The 12870-nt window shown below is 54.7% G+C and overlaps 1 protein-coding gene across 3 annotated transcripts in view; it reads left to right on the top strand.

Annotated features, from left to right (window-relative positions):
• Window positions 1-12870, top strand: part of SLC24A4 (solute carrier family 24 member 4) — a 165605-nt gene that overhangs the window by 108252 nt on the left and 44483 nt on the right. For 2 of the 3 annotated variants that reach the window (XR_006818593.1, XM_046007164.1), the window contains exons 5-11: window positions 511-595; window positions 1136-1239; window positions 2009-2083; window positions 4940-4965; window positions 5881-5934; window positions 7489-7631; window positions 11854-12023. Coding sequence is in view for 2 of the 3 variants with exons in the window: in XM_046007164.1 (XP_045863120.1) it covers window positions 511-595; window positions 1136-1239; window positions 2009-2083; window positions 4940-4965; window positions 5881-5934; window positions 7489-7631; window positions 11854-12023 (657 nt within the window). In the remaining variant the exon portion in view is untranslated. The remainder of the gene's footprint in view (window positions 1-510; window positions 596-1135; window positions 1240-2008; window positions 2084-4939; window positions 4966-5880; window positions 5935-7488; window positions 7632-11853; window positions 12024-12870) is intronic. The other variant, XM_046007165.1, reaches the window with a different exon arrangement.

Below are 12870 nucleotides of genomic sequence, written 5' to 3'. Positions count from 1 at the left end.
CAGCCCTGATGCGGGGAAGTCGACATGGTACCCAAGGTCTGCTTGGGCCCTGGAGGCGGCTGCTGGCTGAGTGCCACTGTGTCCCAGACTCTGAGTTAGGCACTGGCAATCCAGAGGTGAAAAAGACCAACCTTCACCGTCCAGTGGGGAAGGCATGAGCATAGTCCTCAGACCCTCACTGGGTGGTTTGTATTTCATTAATTGGAGGACCAGACTCTTCCACCAGTCCAAGGGGAACAGCTGACTCTGGGGGTACAGCTCGAGAGGTGACCTCTCGGCTTGGCGAGTGATCAGAAAGTGACAGGGGAAGGGGACGGGACTCCGGGTGGGGTGGCTCACAGAGTAGCAGGAGGCGTGTGCTCAGGGTGCCAGGAGGCGACATGGCCAGCCCAGGTGCTGGACTCTGGCCACAGCAGTCCCCCACGCTTGCCATGATCGTGGGCATGTCCGGTGACTGTGTCCGCTGTCCCCACCTCGTAGCCTGAGTGTCTGCGGTCACTTCTGTTTCAGAAGCTCCATCTGAGTGAAGATGTGGCTGGAGCCACTTTCATGGCCGCAGGAAGCTCGACGCCCGAGCTGTTTGCCTCTGTTATTGGTAAGAAAGTCCCCCAGCCAGGGGACACAGGACCCAGACCCCCACCCCTGACCAGTGAGGGAATTTGTCAGCTCTGAGCCTCTGTTTTCTCAACTGTAGAGCGGGAGAGCTAGGGAGACAGAATGTAAAGTCGGGTTCCTGGGGGCGTGTGGGAGAGCAAAGGGCGGGTGGGTAGAGGGCTCCTTTTGTGGGGGCAGGATAAAAATGTTCTAGAATGAGATTGTGGTGATGGTTGCACAATTCTGTGACTATACCAAAAAATGGGATTATATACTTTGAATGGGTGAGTTTTATGGCATGTGAATGATATCTTGATAAAGCTGTGTTTAAAAAAAAAAAAAAAAAAAGGCGGGAGGAGGAACGGAATTAGCTGGTTGCCCAGGATACTTTCTCGTCTCCGGTTCTGCCGTCCCCCTCAGGCCACCAGGCATTGTGATGAGAACAACTCCCTCCGTTCATGAGGTTGGGGGCACAGCCCTCCCAGCAGCCCGGGGCGGGGGCAGGGCTGGCACAGGAAGGTTTCTGCCTGTCCTGTTGCAGGCGTGTTCATCACCCATGGAGACGTTGGCGTTGGGACCATCGTGGGATCTGCAGTGTTCAACATCCTGTGTATAATCGGCGTTTGTGGATTATTCGCGGGGCAGGTCAGTGGTTTGTCTCCCTTCGTAGAGTAACATAAGGGACAGCAGTGGGGGAACCTGGGACCTCGCCTTGGGAGTGCCCTTGACTGACTGAGGCTGAGCAAGTCGGCTTTCCCCCCCCAGACCCGGGTCCTCCCAGGTACAAGTGGCATCTGACGTTCTGTCCATGTCCAGCACCATCAGATCCGAGGGCAGGACAGGGTTGGCTCTCTTGTCCGGGCCAAGGGTGAGCGTTCACTGAGCAGCAGCAGATCTTTGAGAGATCCCTCCTGTAACCTTGACCCTGAGCTAGATTCTGGAAATATCTGAGGCCTGCCTTTGGCTTCCTTAGCAAGGAGGTTGAAGTTGGCCTGTTGCTGATAGCCCATGACCATCTTCCTGGTCCTCAGGGCCGTGGGCCCTATCTGGCCAAGGGAGGTAGTTTACCACCAGAAGCTTCCAGCATCTGGCTCTGCCTTGACCCTGGGCTTCTGCCGTGAGACAGGTTGTTACCTCAGAGGAGCAGGGGACAGCTAGGCCATCACTTACAAACACTGTGTACTTTTGTCCTGTTGCCGAAATACAGTGGAGAGCACTGGGTGACCTCAAGCAGCCTGAGAGGCTTGTTTCCAGTGGCACAGTTAGCAGGAGCTCTGTGGGTGCATCCCTGCCCCTGCGGGGCTCAGGGCTGGTGAGAAAGCTAGTCCCCACACCACCCCCCATGGCCCCAGCCAGCAGCATCTGACCCCCCATGGCCCCAGCCAGCAGCATCTGACAGCCCTCTGCTTGGCAGGTGGTCCGTCTGACGTGGTGGGCTGTGTGCCGAGACTCCGTGTACTACACGCTCTCTGTCATCGTGCTCATTGCTGTGAGTTACCCAACCCCCCCCCCCCCCACCGCCCATCTCTGTCCCCGTCCCCTCGCCACTCTGCCTCCCTCGCCTGAAAACCTCATGCCCGACACCCTGGTTGTGGAGCAAATCCAGCGAGCACCTTGAATTCAAAAAGGCCTTGGAAACGTCAGAGCACATGTCACATGGTCCGTAAAGTTAAGTTCAAGCCCTTTGCTCCTCAGGGGCCCTCCAAGCCTCCCTTAGAGCCCGATGCCTGAGAATCCGAGTTTCTGGGTTCACCGCTTTCTGCAGAGCAGGAGAGAGACCAAGGCTGGCTGGAGGCAGGGAGAATGGGCGGCTGGGAGAACACGGAGAAAGGCAGAAGAGCTGGAACAGGGTTTCTGGGGTCTGTTAGTGTGGGGGAGAGTGACGAGAGATTACCCCCGCGGTCCCCCGAGGGCTAGCGTGGCATCATGGCGCATGACACTGAAACACAAGGCACAGGCTAGTGCCGAGACGCGTGCCGCCCCCGCAGGAGACGTTTCAGTCCAGGCGGTGGCATGAGGGCAGAGGACTGTGGTGTGCCCAGATTTTCTGGAATGTGCCCCAGAGAGTTCCTGACCTCACAAGATCTAGAGCCAACTGTACAGGACAGTCCCATCCCTTGTACGAATTATCTGTGGGTAACAAATTTCCCCCAAACTCAGCAGCTTCAACTAGCAAGTAGTTCTCGCTGTTGCCTCTGGATCAGAATCGGGGGGTGGCTGACCTGCGTTCTCTGCTTTGGGGTTTCGCAGAGATGGTGGCCAGGGTACACGACTCCCCCAGTGAGAATCTGCTTTGGGGGGGTCCCCTCACAGGACTGCAGATAGGCCTCCTCCAAGCCTTCCTGGCTGTCTGCTCGCTGTGCTGTGCTCACCACGCTGACTGGCTGCCCTCAGAGCAGGGGTGAGAAGGTGCCACCGTGGAAGGGAGCCTGTGACCTGATCGTGGGGGCTCTAAACCATCGCTTTGGCCACAGGAGCTTTGTCAGGAGCTGGTCCCTAGATCCAGGCCGTAGAGACAGGGCCCGCAGCATGAATGTCAGGTGGGGCATTACTAGAACCATTTGAGACCACTGGGACCCCTGCCTACACAACCCCGAAAAGGGAAGTCACAGATAAAACAATATACCTGTACGCAGTTTCCAAAAAAAGAATCAAATGATGCCCAAACTATCAGAGACAGAAGTCCTTGATAATAAGAGATTACATCTCTCAGTGGCAAGTGTTTTGGCGCCAAGATTCTAGAACCCCGGGTGATACGATCATTACCCCGTATGGAAGAATCTCTGAGCCTGAAATTGACCTGTGCAGACTGAGGCCGGGTGCTGGGTGGGCCCCTTGGGCCCCGTGGGGGGTGCCGACATTGAAGACCCGATTTTCCAAAATTATAAATGACTCCTGATAAAATCCTAGGCTGAGCCAGTTCCACCTGTCCCTCCATTTGCTACCTCACTAGAAAATTACATATTTATTAAAACTGTGTAAAAGTATTTTGATTTTTACAACACAGTTAAGTTCTGGGTTCAGGTCTTTCTCTCCACCCCGACAACCCCCCGCTGCCACCACATGCCTGAATTTTAGCCAGACATTTAAATAAGAAGTCTTGACGTGTGGGAAAACCTTCTGACAGACTATGTCATATGTTCTAGGCTGGTCACCACCTGCCTGTCCCTGTCTCTAAACAGCCCTCCACTGGGCTGTAAAAACTAAAAATATCCCCCACACATGTCCTCACATTCCCCGGGGAGGGGGGTGCTCTGTTCAGTGCCACTTCCTCAGAGCCTGGAGCTTGGGGAGCCTCACAGGGATGCTCGGTCAGGATGAACCCCCCTCCCGGAAGTGGCCTCCCCATGGCAGCTCCCGTGTGCACTGACGGCCATGACAGCCAGGACAGAGGAGCAACGTGGGTCCCCTGGCTTCTCCCCACATCCTGTGCAGGGCTTCTTTGTCTCCAAGGTCCAGTGGACCTTGGGTCCACTGGTGGGTGCAGCCCTTCCAAATTCCTGTCCACACTGGGTCTGGCTGGGGTGGTCCCAGGACTCCTCCCCTGGTCCTCAGGAGCATCGTTCATCTGTGCCTGTGTCCGAGATGATGGGTGGGGTTGTGGGGCAATGTCTGTGCCCTCTGCAGAAACCGTGGCACCCTCACCATCAGCCCAGGGCTCCCTTCAAATGGTACAAGTGGGTCCTTTGCTCTTAGAATCACCAAAGAGGTTACTCTCTTTTTAAGAAAATAATATCCCTTGGAGCAAGCACCCGGGTGGCTCAGTTGGTTAAGCATCTGCCTTCAGCTCAGGTCATGATCCCAGGGACCTGGAATAGAGTCCCATGTCGGGCTCCCTGCTCTGCGAGGAGTCTGCTTCTCCCTCACCCTCTGCCCCTCCCCCCTGCTCGTGCTTTCATTCTCTCTCTCAAATAAATACTTAAAAAAAAAAAAAAAGGAAAATAATATCCCTTCCCTTCCATAAACGCGAGTACCATAGACAGGTAGGTACTGTAGGGACAGACAGGTAGGGGTCTTTTCAGTTTTTCGAGTGTTGATTTCAGCAAGTCTGTTCCCTCACTGATGGCAGGCTCCTGCCAGACTGGTCCCACCTGTGACTTGGAGCGTAATGAAGCACAGGCCATTTCTCTCGGGAGGCCCAGGCTAACACATGGTCGCACCTGCCGGGATGGGTTTCATCCAAGGAAAGGTCACCTGCAGCTGAGAAACCTAGAGATGGAGAGAGGAGCCCAGCTTTGTGTAAAAATAACAAGGCAGTGTGGGTGAGCTCTGAGTGTTTAACGGTCTGTGTGTTTTCTTTTGGAATAAATAATGCCCCCCATCCTTTGTTTCTTTTGCTTTCCAGTTCATATATGATGAAGAAATTGTGTGGTAAGTTTTAAACGTTTGTTTCTTGTTCATTTTTTTTCCTAGCCTTCCTTGTTGGGTTTGCTGAATCTTTCTTGAGATTACTATTACAGACATTAGCTTACGCCCTTAAGAAAGTAAAAAGGCGTCATTCTAAACAATCACACCTTTATGCTTTCAAAGCGACAAAGATTGTTTCCCTCAGTGTTCCTGCTCTGCCAAATAAAACATATTATAAAGCTAAAATATTGAAAACGGTATGGCATTTTGTCATGGCGGTATGCATGGGCCAAAATGGACTATGGAACCAAGAACCCAGTCATGGGCCCATTTCTTGGCTGGGGGATATGACAGGTGTCACGACAGGCAGTGAGTTAGGGAGAGAGTCTCAGATACTGCTGGGGAAACTAGGGAGCTATGCAGGACAAAATCACATCAGATCCCTTCTTCACACCTTATACAAGAGGAGAATCCAGGTGAATTAAAGATCTCACTGTAGGGGCACCTTGTAGCTCAGTTGGTTAAGCATCAGCCTTCAACTCAGGTCATGATCTCAGGGTCCTGGGATGAAGCCCCATGTTGGGCGCACACGTCTCTTAGGTCTCTTAGGACCAAGTGGGTATGACTCCAGGTTGCTTCCTTCTGTGGGTCCTGGGATGGAGCGGGCCTGGTCCCCCCATTTTGTGGATACCCGTGGGAATGCTGCCTGATCCCTTTGGACCCCCATCGCTGAGAAGAAACCACCCTCACCTTCTCTGTCTCCAAGAGGGTTTCAGATGGCAGCTGGCCACAGCCTAGGGCGCCGCCCCTGTTTGCCTGGAGCCAGGGCTGGGGGGTCAAAGGACCTTCTGCCCTATTCCACCAGTGCCTAGCCGTCAGACCCAGACCCCACGGCCACAGTCACCCTGTCCTAACCACAGTCTCCGTTCTCTCTTTGAGGTGGGAAGGACTGATTCTCATCATCTTGTACGCGTTTTATATTCTGATCATGAAGTAAGTAGCTTTTCTCTTCTCCCTGCTGGGCAGCCTTGTTCCACTTCCTGCTCTAGCCTTTCATTAGAGCCCAGACAAAACGGATGATGGACCTTCCAGTCACTTCCAGCCAGCTCCAGTTCTCTGGGGGTACGCACTGGAGTGCTTAGACACTGTTTGGGGGCTCCTGTCCACACCTGGACCAGGGGAGCCTTGGCTGGTGGGTAGAGGATGAGGCTGTTCGAAGACAGGTGGCCAGCAAAACCTCTTTCCCTGGGGGCTCCTTGCTACCCTGGGGGACCACCCTTTCTCCCTGTCTCCGTAAATCCCCTCTTCTCAAAGAGCCAGGCTGCCCAGCTTTCTCACCAGGCTTCATACAGTGCCACCTGTCAGGGGCTCAGCCTGGTGCAACTCCGGGGCACGCCACTCAGGAAGGAAGGTGCAGACCCTGGGTCAGGGTGGGCTCGCTTGCCGCCTCCGGAAACCGCCTGGCTCAGTGTGATCTCAAAAGTGCCGGCGAGGAGTATCATTCAGCCCTAACAAGGCAGGGACATCACACTGGGATGAGCCTTGTAAACATGCTAAGGGAAAGCAGCCAGTCACAAAAGGACAAAGACGGTATGATTCCACTTGGGCAAGGGACTCCGGAGAGCCCAATCCATACAGCTAGTAGGTTAGAGATTACCAGAGGCGTGGGGGGTGGTTACTGGTTAACTAATGAATGGGCACAGACTCGTTTGGGAAGCTGCAACCCGACAGTAGATAATGCTGACGGTCACCCAACACATCCTGGGACTGTGATTAGTGCCAACGAGTTAGACACTTAAAAATGAAAAAGAGTTAAAATAGCAAATTTTTCCACATTTAAAAAAAAAAACACCTCTCTGTGAGCCGAGTCCCCTTCAGGTTTTGTCCTCTTGTCCACATCCCCAGAAAGGGTTAAAAGCAACACTGACTTTTAGGAGATTCTGAATCCCCACATTTATATCAGATGTTTATGGTATTTTGTGCAAATGGGTGATCACCAGTCCACGTGTGGGAGGCTTGTCCTCACGTGAACCACTCGCTCTCTGAGCACCTTCCCGTGAGGTGGGCAGCCTGGGGTCCGAACCGGAGACAGCATCTTCTCTGGGGTGGGGGGGGTGCGCCTGACTGTGAGGGGTGCAGGCTGGCCTGCCAGGCAGCCCGTGGGAGCAGGACTCATGGCTGTGGGAGGGAGGACCAACCTGGTGACACTTCCTTCGAGCCTGCCCTGGACACTGGCCTGAACTTCCTTTATTAGGACAGGCTTGGGACAGGCATGAGTAGACATGGGTCATGCTCTTGGACCAGAGGTTCCTTATGCCCCCCTCCTCCCCCCCCACCCAGGGAAGCCACTAAGAGCTCGGTGGGGCAGGCCTCTGACAGCACAATGTTCTCGGGGTCCTGTCAGGGGACTGTCAGCTCCGCTAAGCACCTTCCACTTCCCCTCACCACCTCCACAGGCACTCCCAGGGCCTTCTGACTGTGTGTGCACCGGGTGGGGGTGGGGTGCAGGCATCTTCCAGGGCTCTGACCTCCTGCCTTAACTTCCAGGTACAATGTGAAGATGCAGGCCTTTTTCACCGTCAAACAAAAGACCATTGCCAATGGCAATACCGTCAACAGCGAGCTGGAGGATGGTAATGATTACTGTGATAGTAGCTCTGACGATCCCTCCATGCCGTTGCTGGGGCGAGGTAAGGCTGAGCAGACAGGAGCGGCCCACGCTGAGTCACTGAAACCATCGCCCGTTCTCTCTCCTGCACGCACACACACCCCACCTAAATTGTCACTCTCTTACCTTTGGTCCCAAGGCCCTAAACAAGGAGATGTGGCTCAGACTTGTGTTTCCATAGAGGGGAGAAGGATGAAGAGAGCCAACAGTCATGCCCTGGGGACTTCCTCCTAAGCCTCCTGAGGAAGGTTCCAGGACTGCTGGGCTCCTGTGAAACACAGTGAATTACCTGTCTGACCCTCAGAAAAGGCCGGAGGCGTTTTCCTCCTGTGGCAGGAGGCGGAGGACTTGGGGTGGCAAAGCAGGCTCAGGTCTCCCTGTCATTTCTCACATGCCAGGCCCAGTTCTGGAGAGATCTCTGTCTCATCACCCAGAGGAATGGTGAGGCCTGGGAGGGCAGCCACAGAGCTGAGCAGAAACACCCAGACCGGCCCCAGAGAGCCCTGTCTGGGAGCCCTGGCCCCAGGGGCGGCCCCTTTGTCTGGGGTTCTGGGCCCCCAGGGAGTGGTAAGACCTGAATAGGTTTCTGTAATGAGGATTATGGGAAAAACAGATGAGCCTGGCATCTCCAGTCCCACCCACGGGGTTGGTAAAGGCCTTCTTCACCAGCATGACAGGCGGACGGGCCACGTGAGGGTCTTTCTTCCATGTTCCCCGCGGCCCCAGGCGAGCCCCATCCTCTTTCAGATGACTTTCACTCCTTCATGGGGTCTGTGACAGCCCCGGTGGTCTCGGGGGCTGGTTTGCTTATGTCTGGGACTTGTTGGGGCTGAAATCTGTCCTCCTTGGCCCCTCGCTAGTCTTAGCCATGGGGCAGATCTGAGTAGGGGCTCCAAGCCCTGGATGTCCGGCAAGTTTGTTCTGTCCCGTCTCAGGCAACCGCCTGACGGAGGCACCTGTCGCAGGTGGTTGAGGGAGGAATGAATGTCTCCATATGGAAGAGAAGGAAAAAGCCCACTGGGGTTGGGGGAGGGTCAGTATAGTCATGGTTATGGCCCAGCTGCCAGATGCCCCGGTCCTTGATGGTCAGAGAGGGGAGGCCTGGAGAGCTTGAAGCTGTAGCCATGTGTCCTGTCACCAAAATGCCCGGCAGCCTCCCCCAGGAGAGAGTCCGTTTCCAGGACAACCTCCACAGAGGGGAGGGACGGATGTGGCTGCTGGCTTGATTTTAGCTCCACAGACAGAGCGGGCCCGAGGTCCCAACTGCAGATCCCTGAGCACAGTGTCTCAGGACAGACGCTGATACCTGCCCAGTCTTGTACACTGAGATTAGTGCTCCAGGACCCTCAGGATCTTCACGGAAAAGAAGAAAGATTCCAAGTGGTAGTGGTGGGGGTCATTCATTCCTCAGGTGCCAGCCCAAGAGCTCCCTACCACCTCCGTGGCCCGTGCAGGAGGCCCCTCCCTAATGTCCCGTGGGAAGCATCCCTTACTCGCAGAATAGCCACAGCCCACATGGGGCCTCTCCTAGGGCTCTGTCCTGCCGCTGTCTCCATTCCTTTGACACCCAGGACAGTAGGACCTCCCCGACAGGTCTCTTATTTCCCCCCAAACATCTAAGTCTGGGAAAATGTCTAGAAAATTGGAGGATTAGATACAGGGCTGCCCCTCCCCCCAAACATAGGAAAAGGAGGCAGATGGGCCTCCCTCCAAGTTTCATCTAGGAGGAGGCATTTGGATAAAGACCAAGGAGAGAAAGGTCTGGACAAGGGATGGTGGGGGGGAGGCTGCAGGGCTGAAAACTGAGAGGGGTGAGTCCCAGAGATGGAGCCTTCAGGATTTCGTAGCCCAGGCTGGTGGAGGGCCCTGTGTGTAAGTCACCGCAGGGCACTGTCCCCCCAGAAATAGGCTGAGGCAGGAGGAAGGAGCTTGCAGGAATCCTGCAGGGACTGAGAAGGGGGCCTCAGGAGTTTGCCTTTTTTTTTTTTTTTTTTAAGATTTTATTTATTTGTTTGACAGATCACAAGTAGGCAGAGAAGCAGGCAGAGAGAGAGGGGGAAGCAGGTTCCCTGCTGAGCAGAGAGCCCAGGAGGGACTCGATCCCAGGACCCTGGGATCATGACCTAAGCTGAAGGCAGAGGCTTTAACCCACTGAGCCACCCAGGCGCCCCGGAGTTTGCCTTTCTTAATGGTGTAGTTGTCACCAGTCTTTCCAAGGCAGAGCTCCCCTCTCTGCTCCTCTGCCTACGGGCAGGTCCCCATCTACCCACCCACCCGAGGAAGCCCAGGACTGCTGGCTGGTGGATTCTGTCAAGAGCCCACAGGCACACACAGCTCTGGATTTCCCTGTTACCAGTTTTGGTGTTTCCCCGTGCCAAATCAAACTGTTCAACCCAGCCCCTTCCTAGGTGTTTGGCCTTGTTACTACCACTCTTGTAAAATGCCTTTATGTACTTAAACGTTCTGTTAATGGAGTGATTTCCAGGCAGTCCCCCTTGGCTTGGCCGTACCACCTCCTGCTGCCATTTGGGGACAACACCACGATGAGAGTCCTCCCTACCCCCACCCCACCCCCACCCCCACCCCCATCCTGGGGAAGCCAATTATCACAGCTTTTGCCTCAATGAACTGACGCTCCAGAGGCTCCCTCCTTCTGATCCCAGGGTTCCCCCAGGGCATGCCCATGTCAGGGCTGGTTCTACGGATGGGACAGAGCCTGGAACCTGCCGGGGTTCCTTGGGTCTCCTCCCTAGGAGGGAGTGGTTCAAGCTCTCTAGCAGTGAGGGGTCCTGCTCCTCCGAGTAGGCCACCGCCATAGAAATCAGCCAGGAGAGGGGCCCTTCCCAAAGCCCAGAGCACTGAAGCCCCCTGTAGCAGGAACCCATCTACTAACTCCTCCTTCAAATAAATCCCCTGGCATCTTGGCCACCATCAAGAACGCTGCCCCAGGCTCTCTGCACCGCCCACCGCTCGCTAATCACCTCTGGCAGTCTCTGTTGGCCTTTGTCTCCTTAATTCTTCTCTTCTGAACTGTAAGTAATCTGCTTTCACCCAAGCGATAACACATGCCGTTACCAAATAAACCAGGACCTCCGATGCACACCTCCTTAGAGGTTAGCCTCTGTCCCCACAAATGAGGGGTCCTCCTGGCTTCATTTCTAACCTCCACGCCTCCTGTCTGCTGAGCCTTGCTGCCTGTTTGGTGAGGGTGTGCGTGTCAGGTGTGCATTTGCTCGTGTCGGTGCCATTAACTCTCTCGAGGGTGTGCTCTTGGCTACTCCTGCCGGGAAAGGCCTCTCTCCAGAAGCCGGTGACCAGTGTAGAGGGACAGGCCTACCCGCTTTGACGGTCTCCCCAGAGGGAAAAACCACCAGCTTCTGTGTGCTGTGTTCCTGAGCGGTTCCATTCCTGGCCTCCCCAGGGCTCTGGAGTTACATGTCAGATCCCCCTGGGAGGCCAGCCCTGACCCAGTCTGTGAAGGTGGTGAGGAAGAGGCCTGAGGCCTGGAGACACTTACTCTTCAGCCTCTTGGGGCAGTGGGGGTCCAGGGGCATGGGGCAGGTGGGAAGCAAAGGGTCAGAGACTGTGGCCTCCCTGCTGGAGGGTGTGTGTTTTATCGGAGACGTGGGATGTGGCCAGTGGCCCTCAGCAAGCAGGCTTTCCTCTGGGGTCTCTCTTGCCTCGTCCAGGCCCTGTGGTCCTCCTCCTCACCCTCACTGCCAGGCCCCTATCCTTCTCTGCCGGGTGGAGTGGTTGTTCAAATGGAGCAGGTGGTCTGGTGGGAAGCCGAGAGCCAGTGCTATCTGGTGCTTTCTAGCATTTTCCATCCTGGAGGGCCATGGTCAATTTCCAGAGTTTTATCTGAGCCTCAGTCAACAGAGGGGAAGAAAGGTCCCCTCACCGTCATGGGCTAGGAGGGGGCAGGGACCCTGTCTGAATTGTAGCCGGACCTCCCAGGGAGGTGTGAATGAGGAACTGAGAGGCCTTGGTCAAGACGGACCCCAAAGAGAGGGGGCATCACCCGGTAGGGGGGCTAGATGTGAAGCGTCTGCTCGTGAGGCGTCCTGTAGCATGGGACCCCGGGGACTCGGCTAACACTCCCAGTTGGCAGGCAGTCCCCTGGCAGCTGCCCAGACCGCAGCCCCAGGAAGTCCGCAGCATGAGGGGAGGTCAGCCAGCCCAGCTCTAGGGTGTCATTCCCAAGGGAGATCTCAGCACTAATCATGGTGTTGTGCTCAATATAGTGAAGGAGGAGCCTCAGTACAACAAAAACCCAGTGATGATGGTGGACGAGGTCATGAGCTCCAGTCCTCCCAAGTTCAGCTTCCCGGAGGCGGGCTTACGCATCATGATCACCAACAAGTTTGGGCCCAGGACCCGACTGCGGATGGCCAGCAGGATCATAATTAACGAGGTCAGTCTGCGTCAAGGGCACTGAGAGCGAGTGGCCTCGGGTGTGTTGCTGTGCTTTGAAGACACGGGCTGGTGCTGGGCCACCAGGATGTCCTCAGCCAGGCTGGCCTTTACTGCTGTCCCTGCTATGGAAGGAGGCCCAAATGTTACCCACGGGCAGCACACGATCCTCTCCAGGGGTGTTGCACAAGGCAGGCAGCAATCAAATACAATTTCTAAGATGTGCCACTAAGACGTTTGTCAGGCACTAAAGGAAAGCTAAGTGGAGAAAGGCCAGCTGGAAGTATGGGTTGTTTCTTTAAAGTGTTCTTTAGGACAAAAAAAAAAAAGAGCACACACTTGTTCTCTACAGACAGAACAACTCTAGGAGAAAACCAAGAACACTGGTGAAAGTCACTTACCCCTGAGAACTTCCTTTTCACTCTGCACCCTCCTGTTCTGCTTGAAGTTTGTGCCCTCTTTCTCACTTGGGGGAAAAATAAATCAGTTTTAATGCTATTTCCTGTCCAGAAACTATAGCAAAGATGCCCCTACTCTAAGGGCTTTCCAACTTTCTTCCAGGCTTTGCCACATATGTGCATATGGGAGTGTGAAATCCTTACCCTCACACCCAGGTAGTTCTCAGAGAGCTCAGAAATTTGATAACTAATCATCGTGGTTAGCATGTCAGAGGTATGCAGAAATGGTATCGCCCAGGCTGAAAAGTTCTGTATTTTGAACATTTCTGCTTTTGTATATAATACGTCCTCCCTTGTGGAAGATGTAGAAAAGAAGAGAAACACTGCAAATTTTGCATCATTCTGAATCCTTTTGACCCAGGTCAGTGAAATAGGAATTGGTGAAATTTT

The sequence above is a fragment of the Meles meles genome, chromosome 6 (assembly GCF_922984935.1).
Source record: "Meles meles chromosome 6, mMelMel3.1 paternal haplotype, whole genome shotgun sequence".
In the NCBI taxonomy this organism is placed as follows: Eukaryota; Metazoa; Chordata; class Mammalia; order Carnivora; family Mustelidae; genus Meles; species Meles meles.
The sequence above is the reverse complement of the archived record's forward strand: the minus strand, read 5'-3'. Positions and strand labels throughout refer to the sequence as shown.